This window comes from Hoplias malabaricus, chromosome 8, assembly GCF_029633855.1.
Source record: "Hoplias malabaricus isolate fHopMal1 chromosome 8, fHopMal1.hap1, whole genome shotgun sequence".
In the NCBI taxonomy this organism is placed as follows: Eukaryota; Metazoa; Chordata; class Actinopteri; order Characiformes; family Erythrinidae; genus Hoplias; species Hoplias malabaricus.
In genome coordinates, this window is record NC_089807.1 from 12,180,843 (window position 1) to 12,205,913 (window position 25,071).

The 25,071-nt window shown below is 41.4% G+C and overlaps 1 protein-coding gene across 1 annotated transcript in view; it reads right to left on the reverse strand.

Annotated features, from left to right (window-relative positions):
• LOC136705248 (regulating synaptic membrane exocytosis protein 1-like) overlaps window positions 1–25,071 on the reverse strand; it is an 87,124-nt gene that overhangs the window by 30,442 nt on the left and 31,611 nt on the right. Inside the window, exons 3-12 of the mRNA XM_066678637.1 lie at window positions 22,837–23,050; window positions 9,620–9,927; window positions 7,523–8,409; window positions 4,709–4,749; window positions 2,487–2,597; window positions 2,053–2,152; window positions 1,742–1,865; window positions 1,105–1,151; window positions 479–594; window positions 254–384 (exon numbers count right to left, since the gene is read on the reverse strand). Coding sequence (XP_066534734.1) covers window positions 254–384; window positions 479–594; window positions 1,105–1,151; window positions 1,742–1,865; window positions 2,053–2,152; window positions 2,487–2,597; window positions 4,709–4,749; window positions 7,523–8,409; window positions 9,620–9,927; window positions 22,837–23,050 — 2,079 coding nt within the window. The remainder of the gene's footprint in view (window positions 1–253; window positions 385–478; window positions 595–1,104; window positions 1,152–1,741; window positions 1,866–2,052; window positions 2,153–2,486; window positions 2,598–4,708; window positions 4,750–7,522; window positions 8,410–9,619; window positions 9,928–22,836; window positions 23,051–25,071) is intronic.

The window sequence follows — 25,071 nt, forward strand, 5'->3', positions numbered from 1 at the left end:
TTTGGTTCCATTTGGGCTCCAAGCTCTTCTTTACCGTTTTTGTTCTTCGTTTGCTTTTATCACTGTTTTAAAAAAAAAAAAAAAAAAAAAGCACAGCAAAATGACCTCAATATTTATATGTATCGAAGGGAAAAAACGTACACTGAAAGTTATAAAAATGGCCATAACCAATAATTAATTAAACCTAGTTTGAGACTCCATTCCTCCAAGTCAGTTTAAAAGGGTCAGTAAAGTAACATAGAAGTCAAAGTACCTTCTATCCGGCAGGAAATACATTTTGACGTAAGGGTTTCGGGGTCGGCCGTCCTGTCTGGGGGGTAGCTCTTTGGCCTGCAGGATGTTCACTATCAACTGATGGCCCACCTTATCGTACCACATTTTCACCTGAAAAATACACAAGCAAGGTTTTGTTCCCAGAGAAATAGGGAAAAAAGGAGATGAGTAGGATGATAAAAGTGCTGATTAATATTGTATCCACCGAGAGCTGTCCAGGCAGAAGTTGGGGAGCATCTCTAAGCCCACCGGGGCTTGAAGGGGACAGCACAGATATAGATGGCCGCTCCATCTTCTGAGACTCGAAGGAGCTTGAACCTGCTGTAGAGGCACAGACAACAAAGGCATCACTAAAATTATGACAGCGTGTTAACCTGAAGGCCAAGCAAACAGCGGTTAAGGTTTGAAAAGAATAATGTTGCCATGTAATGAAAGACTTATTATTCCTGTAAAAAAAAAAAAAGACATTATTCATAATATACACAATATGTCCAAGACACCACTATAATTAATGCTTTCTGCTACTTTAATAGCACCCACTGTGGACACGGATGTTCAGTTGCACAATCACAATTCAATCAAAATCCCCATAGTAAAGCATAAAATTAAAATGAGTATTCAGCAACTAGAGATATTTATAAGTCAACCTACTTATATATATATATATATATATATATATATATATATATATATATATATATATATATATATATATATATATATATATATATATATATATATATATATATATAGTGAAATCTGTCCTTAATGTGCTTTAGAACAGAAACCTCCAGTGACTGCAGTATACAATGTATGAGACTGAATACTCACTAGATTCTAATGGAGGGTGTGATGTTTCTGGTATTCTTGGTATATCACTGAAAAGAAAAATAAATAAATAAATAAATAACTTGATATTCATCTCTCTCTCTCTCACACTCAACTGAGGGACAGTAGGATTTTAACCAAACATTGTATGGTCAGCTGATAAACACCAGGAGTAATTGGGAGGTGTGGTCACAGAACAGTTTGCAGCTTTGTTTTCAAGGGCTGCATATTTATTTTCGACGGGGTAACGGACAGAGGTAAGGAGGGAGAGAGCTGGGGGATGAGAATCACCTCATGGAGTTTGTTTTACTTACGGGTAAGATTTATACACCCTTCGTAAGTGTTTGGAGAGAAATCAATGAATACATCTTTTTAAAAGAGGGAGGAGGACAGTGCAAAGCAGAATATAATGGCTAACAGTGAAAACTGTACACAATTGAAACATAAATTACCCCAGAACTCCAAAACATTGAAGTAGGCTAGACTGAGAAAACTCTTGGGCCTCAAGTGCACATTTCCTCTTGAACAGACTATGACAAATCTTGGTGCTTAGAAGAACCTGCAGGTCATTTGCCACTGAAATAACATTAGCTGTGGTGAGATGACATTAAGAATTGTAGGAAGGTAATGGAAGACTCACCCAATGGGCCTTGAAACAACTAATTCAACTTGGGGTTCCGCTTGGGAATCCAAAACGATATTGTACACTTCCTTCTTAGTTAATCCCGGTAATGATTTACCATTCCACTGCAGCACCTCATCTCCTACAGACAAAATAACAGTCAAATTAAATAACAAATCTCCAGGTTAATTTACTAAGCACTCTGCTGTCGATGTTTTATTTGTTGCTTATTCCAGTAAATGGTTGTGGGAAATTTATCACATGGAAGTCAAAAATTAAGTTTGGGGATACATAGAGAAGGAATGAGAAGGATAGAGAACCGAGCTCACCTGCCCTTAAATGGCCCACCACGTCGGCCAGGCTTCCCTTTTTAACTTTGGTGATGAAGGCCCCGAGTCTCCCTGTTTCTGTAATCTTACCCCCTACCACCTACATGTACACACACACTTTATATTACAATATTTTATTACAAGAAAACAAGAGAAAACACTAAAGAAAGTTCAAAATCAAAAAGGATCAAGTTCAAAACAAATTGTTTATTTGCTTTAACAGATGGTAATATATGGGAACTGTCCTTCTCCTGTAACGTTTCCATTTCTGAGTTGTGATATTTTCATATGAGAGCGAAAACATGCTGCTCCAATTAGGCAGCATCACATCCTTCTGTTTGTGACAGTTCACAGAGTTACTCAATGGACCCCTGTGTGTGTACGTGTATGTGTAAAAGTGTGTAATTGGTGCGGGAGCCGTGTGTGTCACTAACCTTTAGCCCCAGCAGTGCTCCAGCCTCTTTTGGCATGGCCGTGCGCTTGCTCAGAGTGATCCGGCCGATTAAATGATCACCTTCCTTGGAGGGCTGCCATGTAACCGGATGCTGGAGAGAACAAGGCAGTGATTTAATCCCATCAGAGGGGAAACTCTCTTATTACATTCAACCCTCACCTCACCTTCACACACGCACAACCCTACATATTTCTGCCATTTTATTCAAAATAGCATATAAATTAACACAAAATACATGTTTAAATTAAGCAATTGAAACCATCTCTTAAAAAAAATAGATGTAAATAAATGGTCTGTAAAATATAGTCATTAACTATTTACATTAATTACTTTTATTATGTTGGACTCATATCCACCCAATCATAGCTGCTCTGTGGTGGTCCTAAGAGTGTGCAGAACACTGGAGAACAAGGTGAAAGGGGCTAGACAGAGTTTGCAGAGCATCGGATGGGCTACAGTCTGTAACTGTAGAACTATAAAGTGCTCCTGTATGGCCAGTGGAGCCGACGGTGAGTGTAGGGACATGGATGTGGCCATAATGCTATGGTTAATTGGTTTACACGTATGTTAGTTATAAGAAAATGGAGTGGATAGTACTGTTAATTCTGTTACAGTGGCATCTTATACATCTAGGATGGGATATATAAGGTGGTGCCTGGTGTGTTGGAAGCAGTAAAAATGGGCAAGATTATGAACATGAATGACTTGGACATCAGAAATTGCAGTGGTCCTAAAAAATTGTGTTCAGAGCATACCCATCACAGCAGGTCTTGTAGTGTTTGCCAGTATGCAGTGATTAGTACCCATCAGAAGTGAACCAAAGAAGCACAAATGGTGAACCAGTGACAGAGGGTCATGGGCTACATACTGGTAACACCTGTTGTGGGGATGTTCTGACGAACACATTATAACCAGCGCAATGTGGCCCTTGTCAAATCCTTATGTTTGCCCATTTTTCCCCACTCCCACCATGTCAACTTCAAGAGCCTGCTGCCTAATATATCCCACCCCTTCCCAAGTTCCACTGTAACAAAATAATCAACGTTATGCCGGGATCAGTCTACACAAATTTAGCCCGATTTTGGCAGGATTTTGTCGTATCTGACAAATTTCCAGTGTCTGAACCTAATTTGAGCGTCGTGGGCGAGTAATGGTCTTGTAGTGTGACATAATCAAAGACCAGCGATGTGGCATCTGAGACTCCCCACAACACCACGGCAAAAAGTCTACCATGTTAGAATTGTTTCGCCTAGTCTGACATATCCTACAGCGTGTCCTTGACGATTACCAATAGGAGGAGAGAGCACTGTCTGGTGCGCATATATAAACACAGAAGAGAAAGAAGGAGGCTGTCAGGTGGGAAAAAAAGAAACCGAGGAAATGCTTGATATGTTAACACATTACCTCAAGTTCTCTTTGCAGGAGTCTATTCTCTCCTCCTCAAAACACACAGGAACGGGTCCACAACTGTGTTTTCTTCTTCTTTTTGGAACACAAAACCAACAGCAGCACAAAGCGAATCTGTAGCCGTGATTGACATTTTCTTGACCCCCCCCCCCCCAAAGAAACTCTGAACTCACGCAACGGCGTGAACAAAGAACGGTCCGTGTGAAACGTCGAGTGTTGCCAGTCTCCCAACCAAGACATGGCACAAATTTATAGTGCTAATCTGACATAGTGAACGTCATGAAAGACAAAAATATCATGTAGTCTGATCCAGGCATTATTCAGTTTTAAACCCGTGGTCTCATTGGTGTGTATGCTACGATACTTATTCTATCCTGTTTAAACAGTGTCCAACAATGGGGTCATTTGCTTCACCTACATGTTTCACTGTATTCCAAGATGATATTTCACATCTATATTAAACATGCTTTAGTCAAACATTCATAAAAATAAAGAAATGCTATGAAGTGTATGGATATACATAGATTCTCCCATGGTGCTGTCTCCAGGCTTAGACCTGTGGGAAATGCTGTATTATAGCTACATTCATCTTCATTATTCTGGATACCTCTAAACTTTTCTTGCGTCCTACTTTGTATTCAATACTCATGTAGTTGTGTAGGATTTGCATACATTCAATCCTTTCATATTCATTTAGGCAGGGCTATATACCCACATGGTTTGTCAAAAACAAATCTGTAAAATACAAACTACACTACAATAGAGTTTATATATTTAGTGTGCTGGAATACATACATGCCACCCAGTGGGGTCCAGAGGACAGCACTCCCAGTCCCCTGGAAATCAAAGGAGGAAAGAAGCATAGTGAGCTGGATTGAGGCCTCACAGTGTAGAGAGCATCACAAACACACAGCCTCTCTGCCTGACGAGCTGCTGCTTTATCCTAGCCAGAACACACACTCTCCAAACCTGCTGTTTACACTCACAGCTCTCCGTTTATTGAACATTTGTGCTCTGGAGGGGCACGCTCTGCCAAGCTGTCGCCCTAAAGCATGGCCACTCATTTCACCCTGCAGCACAAGGGCACGGACAGGGATTAATGGGGCTTGTGTGCTCCTGAACTTGTGTTTGCTCAGAGCCTAAGAGCTTCATTTTGTCTCTTGACAGGGGAAGCTTAATGACATACAATGCCACTCATACACAAACACACACACACAGTGTGACAGTGTCAAAGTTTTCCATGACGCTGGCTTCATATTTACTCCTGGCATGTTTTATGGAGGGGCAGCATGTGCGCTGTGCCCCTGGACTGACCGTTTCTGCTTATTTCTCAGCACATGGGACATCTCAAGTGCCAAAGGCAACCAGCAGAGATGGCTATGACGCACAGTACTGGAGCTATGAGCTCATCATACAGGCACAGTCTGGAACCCTGTTTACAAACCATCTAGATCACTCCAAAATGACTGATTGCTAGAGTTGCTCACTATTCAATGACAAAAATAAGTGCAGAATACATATATAAATACATAACAGATATAATCCACTCTAGAATCAGGCGCTTTGTGATTTACAGCAGCATTTAATGATATGGCAATCTTTATTCCAGTTTTTTTCCTTAATCTACTATAAGGCCATTAGGTATTCATTGCCGAACCAGGGCTTCAGTCCCAGAGCTGAAAAAATGACCCTGTGAATAGACGACTCCGGCTTGTTTGAAAAGAGCTTTGATTTACCACTGCACTTATTCCCTTTTTCTTCCGGCAAGACTACGTAACTCGTTTGAATTTTGAAGTCTGGCTGAGGAGTTCAGGTGATGTGTAAAGGCCAGGGAAAAATAAAAGACAAAGAGGAAAAGCTCTATGGAGCAGTAAGACATGTGGCTTACTTACAAGTATGTCAGAGCTTAAAAGTATATAGAATGCAATGCATCTTTCTTTAAAGAGAGTGCTTCTTCACTCCCTAACCCAGTTCTGTTAGAAAAGTGTTGCCCTAATAAAGTTTTTTTAAAACCTTACACACCTCTTACTCCACATCAAAAGAAAAATCATAAACAGAAAAGTGGGCAGTTCTGACGTCATCTGTATGAGACCGTCACAATACAAGGCACCACTGCATTTATGAAAACAAGATTAAAAAAATCATCAGCAGCAATTTAGCAGCACACTGATCTTATTTTTACAGCTGTTTTGTATTATATTCCCATGACCCATATGCCTTTTCATCTGCCCGTCTGCGAAGAGGCATCACCAGATGAAGATTTATTACTTAAGCCTCAACATTCCCATCACTAACTGCATTGCTGTAGAAAGTGGAGATGTTTGCATACATCAAAAATGCAATAAATACAAGCATATACAAGTAGCTCATTAATAAAGACTACAATTTCAAAAACCTAATTCTTGCCCCCACTGACAAATGTTGAAAAAAAATGTCTTTTGCATCTGATATTCTATTATACATTGTATTCCACAAGATATTTATACCAGAAACCGATATATAACAACTAATACAAACTGACAGAAGAGCGCCAGAAAGGAATCTGAAGTAGATCGGCAGCACTTGTGTTTTCTAAACAATATATCCATGTAAAACAAAGCCAAGTCGTATCAGTACACAACCTAATGAAAGCCTCTAGCCTCAATAGTCCTCTGCTCATAATCTGTGTATGGAGCCGCTATCAGGCCTCTTACCTGCAGCGTAAATGAAATCTCTCAGTCTGATTAAGTCCTGCTACAAGGATAAGAATGAGTTGGTGTACTGTTCATTCTCTATTCTCTCTCTCTCTGTCTGCTGTTTACATTTCATCTCCAGCTTGTGCTAATACACTGACCTTTTAAGTCTGTGTTCAACTACTTTGCTCGCCAAACAACATGCTACCATGAGCACACCCTCTCTTAAACTACACCATTTATTGCTTTAGTTCACTGGTCTGAACCCCCCCACCTCCACACACTAAAAGAAGATTAATGGCACACTAAATTCTAACTAAAATCATTAATAACTACGAGAAAACATACGATCTGGCCTTAAATATCCTAATATTAGCACTGATATAACCAAAAATATTCTGACTGTTACTAGTTGAAACAGTTTAATTAAAGTATTATAGATTGTTTTTTTTTCCAGGTCACGGCTATGCTCCAGAGAAGCCAAACCTATCCTAACACACTAACCCCTACAATCTCTAACCTTATTATTTAGACATCGTTCTGACAGTGTTTAAACGGTAAATATCTTTATAATCATTTAACATATCACAGTTCAAAATTCCATATGCAACCAGAGAGTCAGGACTGATGGCAAATATTGTACTGCTTTGTGAAATCCGGAATCTGAAGGAAAGTATTTCTCTGTTGAGGAATCAGACCCAAAACAGGTGGAGACAATGCCCGGTATTATTTAGAACAAATTAATTTAGCTATTGAGTTGACTTTGGGACGATGCATTTGACTAAGATCACTGGTGTGTTAGTGTGTATTAAGTAGTAATGTGGGGTCCCCCAGACTGGGACAGGAAATCGTAAGAAATTATATTCTCTAAAACTTTAACACATGAATGCAGGTATGAGTACTCAACATATATTGGGAAACGCTGGATGCAGCCCACCTCTCTCGCTGACGCTCTCAATCTCCACATCCTCACAGCTGGTGTATTCAGGTGTGGAGCCACCCTCCTCCTCTGAGCTGCTGACCGACATTTGCCGCTTGTTGCCGCCACGTTTGGACTTGTAGGGCCGTGGTGGAGGCGGCCGCAGGGACTCCGACTGGTCAGAACTGAGTGAGTCGTTGCGCAGCATGCTTTCAGCCTTTTCCCGCTTGGATTTACGCATCATGGCAGCCGAGCTGGGCTCCAGGTGACTCGGCTGCAGCTTCCTGCCCCAATCTGGAGGCTCCCTGAGCTCAGGGGGACCGGCCGGTCCAGCAGGGCCCACTCGGAACCCTGGAGCCGGCGGCTGGGCTTGCGGGGTGTGGTTCGTTTTAGAGGGAACAGGTTGAATGGCAGGTCCTCCCTGTCCCCCAGCACCCCCCACGGTCCTCTCCCCAACATAAGCCTGCTGCTGACCATCCAGAGAAGCTTGCCGCTCCTCTGACCACCTACGACTAACCCTGCCCTCCTTCCCCACCTCCCCTACCTTCCTCTCAGGCATGCCCCCTTCAGGCTGCCCTGTGCTGGGTGCTTTAGGGTGCATATGACCCTCCTGCTCCCCGGCCTTGGGCTTTGCGGGGTGCCGTATGGAGCCAGGCTCAGCTCGGTACTCCTCCTGAGATTGCCTGAGCTCACCCTCTGTCCTTCTGGGTTGTACTCCACTCCTCTCCAGCTCAGCATCGCTTCTGTCTTGCGACCGAGTCTTCGTCAGCCGTCGGCCCTCTCTACGACTGTCTGAAGACTCTCGCTCCTCTGAACCCTGTGATTGGACTTTGGGAAGTCCCCGACGTCTCTCTCCCCTGGTCCCGGCCTTGCCATTCTGGTCTGAGGAGGACGACTGCTTTTTCCTGAGAGCAGGAAGAAAAAGAAAAAGAAGTTAAAACAAAATTAAAGATCATGATCATCATATTTGAAAGTGTATTTTCCATCAAGATTGTACAAATATACACATTAAATAGCATGTGATATTGGAACGTTCTTCTCTGGTGGCACCAAAGGATTTCTCATATACGTTTATATCATTTACATCTAGAGCTGGGCGATATGGCCAAAAATGATTTTACGATAAGGTTTTCGATATTGATCAATCTCAATATTAAAATTGTGTCACACTGTGACAAAGGACATCCTTCTAAAAATATAGACTGAATACACCAAATGTTCATTACTAGACAACATGCACATTACTCAGATTCACTAAGATTATTAAGATTTCACTGGAACAATACAATTTTCTTACCACATAAAGGTAATGTAAATATCTTTGTCTTGTGTTATCAAAACATTCTTAGGGCATTACTCAAGTGTTTAAAGAAGCATAAAGAGTAAAAATATAGATTAAGAAGAGTTTAAAATAATAAATAAAATGACACTCCCAAGTGCTGATCTGTAAACATTTTACACTTAACCCATTAGAAGACTTAGAACAGTGCTTGGAAAATTGGGAAAGCTAGAATGTTTTCAGTTTCACACGTTCATTCATTCACTGCCTTTATCCGCTTATCCAGTTCATGGACGCGGGTCCGGAGTATACCCAGGCAGAAAAATTCCACCCTTGGGAGTTTCTATTCAAGAGAAGGAGCCTGATCTATGGCATCAGAGCCCATTATAAATTAGAGAGCAGAGAAAATAATTGTGTGAGGAAAACCACATCAGGCAACGAACAATGCTCTCACAAACCGGAGAATATTTCCTGGGAGGAAAATACACTTTGAGTGAAGAAAAACCCACCGGATTCTCCCAGTGCATGAGGGAAAGTTTCTGCCCTTGTGTTCTGACAGGGGGCTGCCACACCAAACAAAATACACCCCAAAACAGTGACCGCTTTTATGCGTCCGAGTGTTCATTTACCGTAATAGCATGAGTATACATGACAGATAGCGTGCAGGTGGCTGTGCTAACCAGGAATAAAAATGAAGGTTTCTATTCCTATGAACATATCAATAATCATTTTATCGGCCAGCACTATTTAGATCATTTAAAACAATAATAAAAAACAATACTCAGAGGCGTTCTCAGTTTCAGGAGTGTATAATGAAGAAGACAGTGGTTGAGTACCTGTCTCGAGGAGGTTCACTGCGAGAGCGGGATGAAGGCATGTCGGCCTGGCCGGCAGCAGGTCCTTTGCTGGAGTTAGTGGAGGCAGGCAGCTGGCTGTCATGGGCAGTAGAGGCAGAGGGATTAAGAGGGATCTGAGACCTGGAGCGCACCTTCTTTTCTCCTGTGGGGTCTCCACACATCGCCGGGTCGCTTACTGCTGTCCCTAGCCCCGCCGGCTTTGGCTTTGGCCCCTGTCCCGGAAACCATTCCCCTGATTTAGTAAGGATGTCCTGCTGCTTACGGCACTGGTTACATACCCACATTACCTGCAAAGAGGAGAGCACTTTAATAACACTAATAATGCTGAGCTCAAAATACATTCCCCCTAGCCTCCATTTAGGAGTGACAGTTTTGGCTACATATACAGCATTATCATAATACAGTCCTTCCGTTTCTGAGGTGAGTGACTGTGTTTCAAATAGAGAGCAGCCATTTTCTTACAGCAAATCACAAATGAACTGAAATGCAGTGAGGTGCTATTTACAGCTGAGAGAGGCGCCCTTCTGTCTTATAAGACAGAGTTAACTGCACCCAATCAAACGCACCTCAAACGTAGGTTGGTACCACACCTAAACACATGCATTTAAAAAACATTAAAGCATGTAAAAATACAGTCCTGTGCAAATATTTTAGGCACCAGAGAAAACGTGGTTATAAAAAGCTATTTATCTAAGCAGTAAGGGTTTATTTCCTAAAAGAACAAACAAACTGCTACATTAAACTGTTTTACCTTAATAAACACACAATTTTGTTAAATCAAGTGTGCTGTTGGTTTAACCAATCTATATGATGAGAAAAACTATGCTTTTTAATATATATAATATATATATATTCAGAGTCCCTTCCAGTGAATGTAAGGTGAACGCATCACTGAAACGCTTTAAACACCTCTTATACCACTCAGAGTCAGCTGTAAATGAGCTTCACACTTCACACTACCACAAATAAAGCCACAGGGGTATAAACTTCCCAGCATTGATCTGTGTAGCAGTAGTAATTGCCAAGGTCTGAAGCATAATATATAACTTGCATTATGATCAGTGCCATAGCCTTATAATTATAGCATCATTTTATGTAGTTAACAACTGAATGTCAAATCAAATTACACTTTCAATTTCGTTTCAATGTATTATTCCAACAAGATTTATTCATACTTATAAACAACAAATACATAAAATGGCCTTTTCTAGTTTCAAGTAAAAATGACAAATAAAACACTGAGTATGAAAAAAAGACATTTTAAATAAAGTCCCTAACGACTTTTGTGGTTGCATTTGACTTTACTGCTTTTCCATAACCAGCAACCTGATTGGTTCTTGTTGCCAAGGGGCAGGACTTTATCCATTAACAGCAAGCTGATTGGCTGTTTATGCAGAAGAATGGAACTTTAACCCTAAACAGAATCCATGTTCAGCATTATGAGAATTTCAACCCATTATTGTTCACGTCCATTCTTAAGTTTATGGTTTTATCCCAGACAACACTGTCGTCCCAAAAGAGCTTTTATCACGTCACTTGGGCTATTTTTTACTGGCCCCAGGACAGCAGTGTCTGGAGCCCTGCCCTGTGTGTGTCACTCATTCAAGTCACAGCGCTTATCATAACGCACGGGTCTGATTGGCTGAACATCCAATAGTGTGATATACAGAAAGGCATGTGATTAGTCTGAGTTTCTTGGAGTGCTACAATTGAACCGTAACAGGGACATAGTGCTCGTATTCGTGACCCCTGTTCTAGAGTGATTGAGTATTACTCATTCTGCATAAAAGCCTTACAACAAAAAAGCAGCTGTAACTGCAGCAATGAGGGTCAACCTTCTTAATTCTTGTCCGTAAGCCTTAATTTCAGAAGGAACACTGGATGAGCAGGTGTCTGCATCTGGGGGGGGGGGGGGTTAGGGAGGAGTTGACTAAAATTGTGGATGAACACATTTACAACAATGACATGAATGAAGCGTGAAGTATAAGTCTTCAATATTGAGTGACTGGATGTGGGTGCTGCTGAATCCGGGCAAGAGATTCATCAGGTCTGTGGGATGGAATCATATGTTAATAAAGCATTGGCATTGACCACGTTCTCTGTGGGGACAGCTGCAGGAGCCTTGATGAGAGTCCTAGCAGGCCAGGTCCTGTTTTCACAGGCATTAAGCTGCTCTATCCATCACCCTCCCCCATATCCTCCTCACTCAGTCCCCGCTGATTCCTTCAGGAGGAGACTGATGGAAAGAGAACACAAAAAGACCTTGGCACATTCCATATTTTTCCCTCTTTTTTCACTCCTCTCCTCCTCCAGATTGCTTTTGATTAAAGTGTTTGGGGTGGTGCTGTGTGTGTTGGTGGGGGGGGGGGGTGCTATATGGCTATATTTATCCAGGCATCCACCCAAGCAGCACCATCAGGAAGCCACAAACAATTCCCCAGCTCGCTGCATAGCTTTGGTGGGTAAAGGCGTCCTTTGGCCCCATGAACGGAATGCCAAACCAACACACACTTATTCACATACACAAACACACACACAGGCCTTCTGCCACTGAGGTCTGTGCCAGCCAAACGCACTCTGCTCTTCTAGCAGGATAACAGTGTTCACATATGCCACCTGTTTTTAAAACTCTTGTCCTAGTTTCTGCTGTTCCACCCTCCTTCAAACATCACAAACTTAATTCATATCACCTGCAAAACGGGCTCCACGACTAGATATGATACAAATTTCTAAAAGAAATATATCATAAGGGTAAATTTAGTTAGAGAACGTAAAGGAAGCTCCATTACATGGCAAATTAACACTATTCCAAGTCAAAGATCCTGTGCCAAAAGACAGACACTTATTAGGCCAGTCCACCTATCAATATGCGTGTGTGGATTGTGGGAGGAAACTGGAGTACCTGGAGGAAATCCATGGGGACACGTGGAGAACACACAAACATCTTACAGACAGTGACCCCGAAACAGGTCTCGAAGCCCCAGCACCAGGACCACAAAGTTGTTTGACAGTGACACTACCTGTTGTGCCACCATGCTAATCTAAAGTGAGCAAAATGCAGATATTTTAACGCACCAAACCTAAACACTGCATTGTCTGGAGTACAGTAAAAACGCTAAAGCAAATATCTGCTGTTGTCAATGTGTCTGATATTTCCCCCCCCCAATCTGTTGGTCTAATAAATGTTCTTTTCCTAAAAGTGTAAAACCAAGTCAAAGACCATTTAGATTTATCACTAAATCATTATAGATCTATATCTGATCAGCCTAGCTTTAGTTAATCTATTAGTACTAAAAAGAGCCCTAAAGAAAGAAGAGCATGTTGTCATGTTGAGGTAGTGAGGCAGAGGACCGGAGGTCCCACTGGAGGTGCAGGTCATGGCCATAGACAGTAGAAAGGGTGAATATTGAGGGGGGGGGGGGGGTCCTGGCAATGCTCCAAACTAATCTAAAGTAAATCAGTGGTTGAATCCCCCAGCTGTCAGGCACAAACAGACCCTCTGTACACGGATTAGGCCAGAACTCTAACATCAGTGCGAGTGAACTGCACAATGTCCCAAAGAAAAAAAAATAATAATTTTTTTTGATCAAATATGTATCCAGTCACACAACGTGCTGTGGTCATGCAAATCTCATACAACAAAATTAATCACTTCCATTTTTTGCCATTTTAATCACTGTTTTAATCGTGGTACAGTGTTAGGCCCTTACTATACTCACTGAGATCCAGATACTGTCGTTTTCATATGTGGCTCAGTAATGTAGATATCACTTCAAAGCTCTTTAACTAACCTCTAGAGGCAATTTGTTACATGCTTTAAAGCCATCCCAGGGGAGCAAACAGCACCGTTAGCCATTTCTGGATACGAAAACTAGGACACGATCTACAGCAGGCAAGATTGTGCATGGAAGTGTGTGTGTGTGTGTGTGGTCAAATTTGTGAGGATTCATAACTTCATGGCAAAAGCTACATTTTTGCTCTATGGTACTGGACATGCAAAATGGTGTTCATTGTTATCGACAAAGCAGTGGTCATATAAAAATATCTACAGCAAAAGACCTAGGAAAAAAACATTTAAAAAATAAATAAAAAATAAGGAAAACTCAACTGTTCTGGACTGAGGCGTGATTTAAAACAAGCACCTGTCCCGCATGTGGAGAAACATCGAGGCTTAGAGGAGGAAATGTGCAAAGAAGCTCTTTACTTTTGTGTTTCTGTTATCACTGGGTTAATAAAGAGTAACACAGACTAAAGCAAAGAACAGAGATCATAATATAGAACAGAACATAGCATTAAACAGATACACTGAGGACTTAAAACCCACACAGAGACCAATCTGAAGGTAAAGACAGGACTAAGAACTAAACACTGGAACAAAGACAGAGACCAATAAGGAGGCACTAGAACAAATCAAGAGAAACCAGACTAAGAAAAAGGCTGAGACAATAGACAGAAACTAACCTCAAGCCAAAACTGAGGAAACTAAGATGTCGAGAGAGAGAGGAAAAGTGTACAGTGATCCCTTGTTTTTTGTGGGGGGTGGATAAGCAGTGAATAAATAAATGGTGTCCGTTCAAATACAATTCAAAAGCATGACATTTCAGCTACACACGGCCAGTGTGGGATGACTGTCATGATAAAGAAGGTAAGAGCACGTGAGGAAATAAGCCTGCGGGGAACATGTCAAGCGGCAATGATGGGCTAATTATCAGACTAATTATCATAAAGCTGTTGGTGATCAGTAAGGTGCTGCTTCCTGCGAGCATGTGGATGGACACATGGCGTCCAGGAGCAAGTGCTCAGTGGCCTCTCAGCGTCCACTCTCTCTCTCACTGCCTCTCATTTTACAAACTCAGCTTGTAGGTCAGGTAGAGTTCAGATGGGATAAACCTGATTAAACAGTCCAATTCTTTAAATATTGTGCACATTTGAAAGTTCACAATGTATCATTGACATTTCTGTCTTAAATAATAATTAATGGGATGTCACAAAAATATATATGTGTACGTATATCTGCGAAGGAACAGCGCTGTCTCCTCCCTCAAAATTCAGGGTTGAGGTGCCCTCGAGCAAACTATCCATCACCTAACTGCTCCCCTGGCACTGGGATGACTACAAATCGCTGTATATTTGTCATTCCACTACTGTGCAATGACAATAACATGTTAAAAGCACTGTAAAAAAAAGCCTGTTAAATTCAAAAGGTACAAAGGGAGTTTGGAAATAGCAATGAAAAAATTAGTTACAGCTGTTTTGTTTAAGAAAAAACAAGTGGACCTCAGGGAGAGGAATAACGTAACATGTGTCTAATTCACGTTTATTCTGATGAAGATGTAGTTTCATTAACACCACCAGCTCTGTGAAACAATTCATTTTTATCATCAGATTAATAATACAATCCATATTCTGTGTGTGCGTGTGTTTGTTTTTGTGCGCTTTATCCGCTACAGGCATATCCTGGATTACATGGAAGCACTCGTCTCTCCCTGCCCTCCTTCAGTTCGGAGCAAGATTAAGAGGAAATAATACAGATGTATTTAGACATCCCCTTTTCCAGTCACGTCCTCCGAGGGAAGGCTATTTTTATACTCACTCAGAAGAGAGAGAGGGGGGGGGGGGAATTAAAAAATAAAATAAAAAATAAAAAAAATCAATCTCTGTCTACACTTTGGTGATGCAACAAAGTGTATACAATTACACACAGTTTGTGAGTGTAAAAGCAGATGAGAGGATAGTGAATGGCTACATTACAGGACAACGGCATTTAAAAGAAATTTTTTCGTAACACATCTCAGTGTATACCACTACCCAAAGTTTGCATCTCTGAAACAAGATGATAGATAACTACTGAATGTTTGCTTGCAAGGCTGGAGTAACTAAACTGTTAATGTGTATAGAACCCAAGCTCTTAAGATTAGACAGCTCTAGCTAGGGAGTGTTAAGCGTTCTAATGTCTTTAATCTCCATTTCCCAGCACTGTTGTCATGCCCCTGAGCTGCTGCAACACGCCGCCTCTAACATCACACTTCAGCATCCACAAGGAAGTGGAAATGAGAAGACATGGACCTGTAGTCTAGTTCAATTTTTTTTAATATATAAATACAAGGAACTGTGTTATAAACAGGCTGAGCCCACAAAGACTTTTCGCGGCAATGTTGAATAAATGATACAAAACACTGGAAACAATCCTATTCAATCAAACCAAACTATCTAGGCTACAGCACCCTGTGGGCAGCAGTCAGTGACCACTGACGAAAGACTGGATGATGGCAAACACACTGTGCAGCAGCAAATAAAATCCTCTCTCTGAACGATGTTAAAACACTAGTAGCACTGCTGTGTCTGATCCATGCTCAACACAAGCAAATACATCTGTGTCACCGCAGTGCTGAGAATGATCCACCACCCAAATAATACCTGCTCTGTGGTGGTCCAGATCAGTGAAGAAACAGGTAAGAGGACAAACTAATTACACAGATCAGCAGCTGCCCTACAGTCTGAAAGTGCAGCAGATATAATGGTCACTGAGTGCAGAAACAAGGAGGTAGTTTTAATGTTATGACTGACTGGTAATTAACTAACTATGTGTAACTTAAAAATGAAGTTCATGATTTCAATCCAATACATCTTTCATAAAATCAGCCTGAGGCTTTCTCTCAGCGCGTCTCTGGCTCAGGCACGGCCGAGCAAAGGCACCTGGACGCATTTGGATGGTGGAGAGATCTCTAAACGCTGAAAACAGACATGAGGATATTGCTCTATTCCGGCTCCATTGGTGGGAAATATTGACTTATTTCAGCTGTTACTGTTACATTATTTAAAGTGGAACTGACTCCATCTTCCAGAGACAACTAACTGCATTAAATTTAGAAAGTGCTACAAAACTAAAGAGATTCTGTGGCAATTCAAACAGTGAATAAGATGACTGTTTACTGCATTAACAGCTCAAGTTACAAATGAGTGTCTATGGTATTTGAAAAAGTGAGTAAAAATGCACAGACAAGTTAAACCTTAGCAACAAACAAGTTACAGCCAGCCTCTTATTCAAAGGCACCATTCCACCTTAAAAGATGTCCTTTTGAATGAACACAAATTTTGGGGGCTAGGAGGGAGATGTTTTGCTGCAGTTTTCCAGAACCGTCTACGTTCCCTTTAAACTCTAAAGGAATGTTGGCCTAAGCATCAGAACTACATAACTCGCATATTTTTGCTGTCAGAATATAACCTTGTATTTCCATGTGTGTGCGTGTTTTTATATCTTTAGAGAACTAAACAAGGCCAGATGCAATTTACAATGTGTTACATTTGATGATGAATGGACCAATAGGAATGAGCCAAAACAGTTTCCAATAGCTTCCATTCACAGTAAACAATCCTTTTAACTGCATTCATTTATCATTCATTCATTGTATGTAACTGCTTATCCAGTTCAGGGTCATGGTGTGTCCGGAGCCTACCCGGAATCACAAGGCGCAAGGCAGAAACACACCCTGGAGGGGGAGCCAGTCCTCAGCAGGGCCTTAGTTGAACAGTTTAAACCAAAAGATATTATGGTAGTTAGTGGACACTAACAAATAAACTAATGTGATCAGAAGTCAGCCCCGAGTCTTCACATTTGTGTGCGTATTTGACTCCTGTGGCTTCTGTGAGTGATGGAGTAAAGGCTGTGAATTTGTCATGTATCACTGTGAGCCCAACCCCTCCCTCAGTTCTTTAATATCTTCTCATTTCCATGGCTTGTAGAGACAGGGCCAGGCGGAGCTGGGGTCTACTGGAGGTGACAGCTGCAGCCGAACAGGTGAGATAAATGGAGTGGCAAGAGGAATGTGGAGCGGAGGAAGAGGCCGGACAGGGTTCATGTGCCCCACCTCTGACAGCTTGACGTATGAGGGCGGTGGCACGCAGACCTGGCCCTATAATTCACCATGTTACAAATTCGGGATAAGGATGAAAAACAGCCGCAAAAGAGATTACTGTCCATTTGCTCTAATGAGCCAGTATATCAGCGCCTGGAGACACTCGCCCCCTGACCGCCTTCGCAAACACTCACTCTTGTCCCTCATACACCAGGCATTTCAATTGTTAAATACCGGATCAATAGCGTAAATAATTTATTATGGGTCCCTGCTGATGTTACAAAACTCCCAAGTCTCGCCGTTTTCTCACCGAGACATACATCTCGCACTTGTCAAAGCTTCTGTGGATCAATAGCATGATACATTTAGCCCGGCTCCTTTTCCAAACATTGTTTTGTTTTTTTTTCCTCTGAATTAAAGGGATCAATGGCAATGCTATGAATAAACAGGTGTAAGCTTCCCGTGGTTCCTCAGCCAGCCATGCTCAAGTGTGTATTTGCATCTCGTTGCATTGTCTTATTTCCCTGTGGACCTGTGCTAACAATGAAAACAATGACTTCACCTGCCCAGACAAGGCCACTACGGCAGTATCCACTATGACCACTAGATTGCACTGTGTCACATGCCACTCTTCTATGTGTTCCATATATCTGCAGGGTGAGCATCCTCTAGCAGAGCAGTCTTACACACTTTCTCTCTGTACTGTACTGTGGAAGTGCAGATGCAGACAGAGAATCAGTGTCTCAGGTCCTAGTCAATGAAACGTCCACCAGCCAGATGCAAACGTAAGAGGAGGAAATCAATACTAATCATTTCATGGTGTTGCTCTCGGGAAGGAAATGACACATCGTTCTGTGTTTTCCCATGCCATCAATATTCCGGCATGAAAAATGCACAGCGCAGAACCCAGCCCAGCTGAAACAGTCCATAATAGATCCTTGTAAAAGGAGAACAACGGTGAGAGAATAAAGGAAGAGGCAAGTGAAACCTCAGGAGTGAATTTGGGGGGGGGGAATTAATAAATAAATAAAACCCAGCAACACACAAACAAGAGTGCTTGTCTATGGACGAAAACAGATATTACCAAGAGGCCTGATAATCATTGGGATAATGAGTGCCAGATTGTATTTACAGGGTTTTATCTACAGCAGCCAAGTGCATGGCAGAGTTCTGATTAACTAATGCAGCTCCCCAAGAGAGAGCATGGAGCACATACATTACAGACCTTATGGCAGCGCTTTGTTACAAAACAAAAGCAAAAGGCCAAGCAGGACAGACACAGGCCATGGACTGCAGCAAAGTTCCTTCAGCAAAACGATATACAAACAATGCATCAGCATAAAGTAGTTTTAAGTAGTTTTAAGGCTTTAGTTTGGGTAACTGTTCAGCACAACTTTGGGAGACCTGCTTGAAGAACTTCACAAGCCCAGAGCCATTAGAATCAACAGCCCGCTGCAAAGCTGTGACTCCGGTCCACAGCTGACAATGGCTATAATGGAAACCCGTGCATATTGGTAGATCCATGCTGTGCATCTTACCCTGTCTTTCAGCACGAGACTCTACAGAGTGAGACAGACACAGAGACGAAGACAGACCAATCACAATCACATAAAACAAAAACAACAAGTGCACCTCATTAAAAAGGTGAAATTACAACTTGTTGAAGAGTGAACTAATGAATACATGAATTCCACACATCTAAGTGGGATGTAGTGCATTATGAGAAGAAATAAGGGATGCTAACCACTTTGTCCTCCTTCTCCAGCATCACAAAAGCAGCATGTAGGAGGGTGAGAAAAGGAGAGAGGATGGGGAGAAAAGGACAAGAGCAGGAGAGAGGTAAGAAGGGAAAACAGGACAAAGAAACATCATTTTCATGAGCAATGACCAGTGATTGAAACATACTGTATGAAGTGGGCTTCATACTGGCATATGGTCCTAGCAAATAAATAATAATAATGAATCATAACATTAAAGCCACTGTAAGACAGAGCTAAAAGCCATACTGAATTAAAACAAAGTCAAGCTGAAAAAAACATTAGTGTAAAGCGGGGCACAGAGTGAAAGTTGCAGGTTTGTTGCCACCCACAGGGCACTGAAAGAAGGTACAGTTTTGCCACTGAGAATTTCACAATGAGATTTACAATGAATAATTCCCAGTGGAAATAAGAGACAGTTCATGGGTCGATGAAAAAGAGAATATTAGATTCCACTTAGTAAATCTTGTTTCATATCCTCTGAGACAGACACCAAAGAATGTGCACACGCACTGAAATGCAAATAGCATTGTGTGGCAGTGCACACCTGTATACTATTTCTCTGTCTCTCTCTCAAACACACACCTACAAGTACACACAGAGGAAAAAAAAATACTGTTTTCATTTTAGTTCAGCTCATATTTTGAATCACTTAAGTGTCTGTTTGTGTCTTCTAGCTGCAGGCCCACTGTTCATAGCAACCCTCAGCAATAGAGCTATTAAGTGCATTTCATTGCTGTTAGCTACACTTTCCTTCTATGCAGTCCATCACACTGAGTAGGTGTAGCTCTCTATATTTAACCTTCAGGCACCCAGTGACTCCATTATCAAGGCAGCCACTCTCATTAATAGCACATGCCAGAGGGGCTGAGAGAAGCGCTGTATGCTCATTTCAGCAAAGCCAACCTCTAGGCTGCTCCCCATCCATAAGCAGCACACAGCCTCTCATCCCACATCATATTAGGGGCTTCTGACTCTGTATCACCCATAGACCACGGCAGCTGCACACTATCAATCTCACGCTGCTCGTGTCTTTACCCACTCCCTCTGAGAATGACCTCAGCTCAGTCTCTTATCTAAACTATCATCCTCACTTCTAGTGCTGCTGCTTACCTGTTTAATGCAAATGTGACTATAACACCCACCAGCACAGTGCCACAATTCAAAGTTTACACCTGGTTGTTTCATAAATGTACCCAAGACACATTAAATCAGTTCCCTCAAATCACACGTGCTGCAGGCATGTGTATAAAATATACTGTCATTCCAATGCAATCAGGTTTTATATAATAAGAGCAGGACACTTGGAATAGGCACATTTCTTTACATTTACAGTAGAGGCTTGTTGAGTTACGAAATGATTAGCATATTTTACAACATACAAAAATCAGATTTTAATGTTTCCACTTGACTACTGTGTGTAAAGGTATGTTGGTATTATGGTACAAACTACAATCAAGATACAGGTGACTGGGTGCCTGTTCTAATCTCTAAATATATGAGAGGATTTTTTCAGCAGATTTAAACTTTGATTTCTCACTCTTGCCACTATGTAATTTCTCTATTAGTTTAATAGAAGTTAGTGCAACGCCTTAAGATGAATGAATAAGCCTGGAGGTTAAGGGGTTAATTACATCAAACTCCTCTGTCACTTGCACCCCGTCTATCTTTAATGTATATCCTCCATTGGTGAGATAATCCTCAGTTCAAAGCTGCCTGGTTCTGCTGACTTCCAGAGCTGAACTCATTATGGTGGGGCACTAATTAGCGCGGTGGATTTAGGTGCAGGAGCCTTACAGAAAGAGGTTGAGAGCAGGTAAATATCACACACTGGGAGGGAGCCACGCTTTCTGTGGGCTTCCCTGTGAGGGGCACCGCTGCCCTGCAGAGAGGATGCTCCAGCCTGGAGCGACCTCCTGCTGACCAGGGCAGTCTTCTCCTCTGACTAATGCCTAATTAACCTTTCCGCTGGACCACGCTCCTCCACTCTCCTGCGCTTAAATGTCCTCACATCAGCAGGTCCACACAGAGACAAACAGGTGTAAGTGGAAACAAGCAAACAAGGAGGACACCGTCTGAGGGGATGCACATTTAAAAGAGCAAAATATGGCAGATGTTGAATATGGGGACTGGACAGAGACAGGGTGGACAGATAGTGGTTTAACCCCTTGGTGCAGTGTGTAAAATGGTGCAATCGGCAAAACGTCAAACTCATAGGTTTGTCATGAACTGCCAAAAAATCTATTTAGTCTAAACAGAGTAAATCTGGTTAACACACTGCATAAAGTAGCCGAATCTTTGAAATGGGAAAACTGGAACTGTGCATGTTCTTGGCACCTGCTCAAAGCACATTCAAGGGTAAATATTCAGTAATTTTAGTATCATATCCTATATTAATTGCAGATTTTGAATTGCACGCATTTTCATCTTTATATTTTGCTGTTTTAATTTTTGTTTGTTTGTTTTAAACAGTTCTATAATAAAAGCTAATATTCATCTCTCCTTCTGTAGAAGAGAATGTAAAGTCTCTAAAGCAACTGTTGTACCTTAAAAAGGTAAATTGCACTGTTTGTACCTTTAGTGACAATAACATATCTGTACATTAACTTTTGGTCATGTGTTTGTTTCAAACAGAACATCAATTTTCTTAATTTGTAGTAGTGGTAAACTATTTTTTGAGACCATTTTTTTGAGACTAGTTCTGCGATTTACCTAGAACTACATTAACTTAGTTGATACCTTTATCTGATCAGGATTAAGTGACAATTTCAAGGACTATATTAGGTCAAGAACTCTTAGGGCAGCGATATACTTGCTGTTTGGGTGTGCGTTCTTGTAGCCAACCGCCTGCATCATGAAACTTTGACATACTTGCCTATGTCCTATGTTCGGAACTGGAGGCTTCCACTAGGGGGCAGACCAGAGAAACATGGGTGATTGCAGACCTGGCTCTGACAGACCGTTTCAAAACTTTCCACCATCTTGATGCTGTTGATTGCTTACATATGTACTGCACCTTGCGTAGTGTTTATTTTCTGAGGACATGCAAAAAATGCAGCACTGATGCGTATGCGAACAAGTTAACAGCAAGTATCTCTCTACCCTTATGTAACCAGTAAGTCCACCAAATGCTAGAATAACCACATTATTAATATTTGGAAGCCCCTCAGCATAGTCACTATGACAATTCCAGCTGTCTCTCAAGCATTTGGAAAATAAACTAGAAGCAGAACACTATTTTGGTTGGATGTTCTGGTCAGTTCTTAGTTTTAAAATGCGTGTTAAAAACGATTGCTGCTTCGGATGTGCTGAATATCCCTGAGCACGTTGTGTTATTAAAGCAGGCTTCATAAAATAGCCACAAACATATCTTAATTATTTTATATAATGATGCAGTTTTACTGTTAAATATTTTAAATGTTATAGTTCAATGAGTTATAGACACCAAAACCAGTTACAATAAAGAGGTCTGCATGAAGGGGTCAAACATCGTGTAAAGGGTGTACAGACTGAAGGCAAGGGAAAATGAGTAGTGTCCATCCTGTAGAAGTTGAAGTTAAGGGATTATGCCTGTTCCACTCACATTGTTGGAGCGCAGTTGGACCCTTCCTCCGCAGCGGGCACAGAACTTGGTCTGGCAGTAAGAGCACAGGTTTCCACAGCCATCTGCAAACTTGGTCTTGTGGCAGATACCACAGGTGGGTGCATCATCCTTATGCTGGCCCTGCTGCCTCTGCTGAGGATCCTGAGCTATCCGCCGCACCTGCTCCTTATAGCTGGCAAACTGCTGGTGCATACTGAGAAGAGAGAGAGAGAGAAAAAAAAAACAGTTTCATTCTAAAATCTTGTTTCTTTTAGATGTTATTAGCTCAGCTCAGTTCAACTACAGTCCTATTGCTGTTTCAGCAGCATGGCCTTTTATTGACTAATGAGGTGCTTACTCAGACCTGTTAAATTCAACACACCAACATCCATTAATTACACAGCAAGTCAAACCAACCTTTGGAAAAATTTGTTTTATTGCAGATAACGCCATACATCAACAAATATAAACTTATATAAAAAAATAAAGCTCTTACTGCCTTAATTAAAAGATCAGAATCGGCCAAAGGAAACCTGAGGTGGACAAAAACTCACACCTGCTAACATTCCTTTAGTTGTGATGAAGCTGATGAGCTGCCAGCTCAGTGCTGAGACCGAAGGAAATGTGAGATTTCAGAACACAGGACTGATACAGAAATCTCCGGGGGACGGGGGGGAAGAGATACGCCAAACAATGGCGTATTCTGTCCCCACTGGAGCATGTTCCTCACACATTTAGCAAGTGTACAGTTGGGCAAACCTCTCCCACAATGCCCTGCACTTCCCTACTTTTCTCTTCACTATACCTTGTCCTTTACAGAAAATGAACGAATGATTACAATTGATAATTATAGAAGCCTGTTTATCACACAGAAAAACAATGCAAAACCATCACAATTATGATGCTAAGTCATTAGTTCATAATTATAATAAGATACTAGTAAGTCATAATTATGAGATATTAAGTCAAAGTAAGTCTTAACTATGAGATACTGAGTCATATTAATGAAAATCATAGAAACTCAGTTTGTTGTGATATTTAAATCATAATTATGAGACACTAAGTTACAGTATATCATACTTATGAGATATGAAGTCATTAATACGAATCTAATATTAAGGCAATCATTTTTAGAAATCTTATTCTTTTAAAATCAATTTCATGATAAGATACATCATAATAAGGAGATTATAAATTATGACCTGCCATTATGATACACATACATTCCTCTCAGCCAAGTACAGCTGTCTCTAAATGCTCCTTCATCATTAAAGCAAAAGGGACAGTGTCTACAGAGTTCATTACAACAGTCCAGCAGTGAGAATGACCGTGTAAATCAGTAAGAATTATCGGAAGAAAAAGGGTGTGAGGTATTTATCTCAAAATGCTGTCCTCTTAATCTGCTGAGGTCTGCTGTTAGTTTTGTTTCATTCCAGAAATAACAGGAGGCAGGCTATCGCTAGCTGTATGGTAAGCTCAAATTTATTCATTCATTCATTATCTGTAACCGCTTATCCAATTCAAGGTCACGGTGGGTCCAGAGCCTACCTGGAATCATTGGGCGCAAGGCGGGAATACACCCTGGAGGGAGCGCCAGTCCTTCACAGGGCAACACACACACATTCACTCACACCTACGGACACTTGAGTCGCCAATCCACCTACCAACGTGTGTTTTTTGGACTGTGGGAGGAAACCGGAGCACCCGGAGGGAACCCACGTGGACATGGGGAGAACACACCTCACAGACCATCACCTGGAGCAGGAATCGAACCCACAACCTCCAGGTCCCTGGAGCTGTGTGACTGCGACACTACCTGCTGCGCCTCCGTGTAAAATTTATATTCTACATTATTCAATAAATACATTTTGACTGGATGTATAACAATAGATACACTTACAGAAAAGTTAAGCTCACTTAGCTAACTAGTTGGCCTTATATTAGCTGCTGGTGGCTAGCTTGATTAGTAGACCCTTTATCCGCTTTCTGATTTGAAAACAAAATAAAATCACAAAGAAAATTAAAAATAAAAGGAAAATTCAACATTTCTGTGACAGTGTTAGGCTCTGAAGCCATACTCACTTTAACTTAGACAGAACATGCCAACATTTACACTTGTATCAAATACCACTGAACCCGCTGTAAACAATGGCTAAACTATGACATTTTATAGACTGTGTATCGCTGGCTCTGCCTTCGTCCTGATTTGTCCACATTGTCCTTCAAAATGTAATA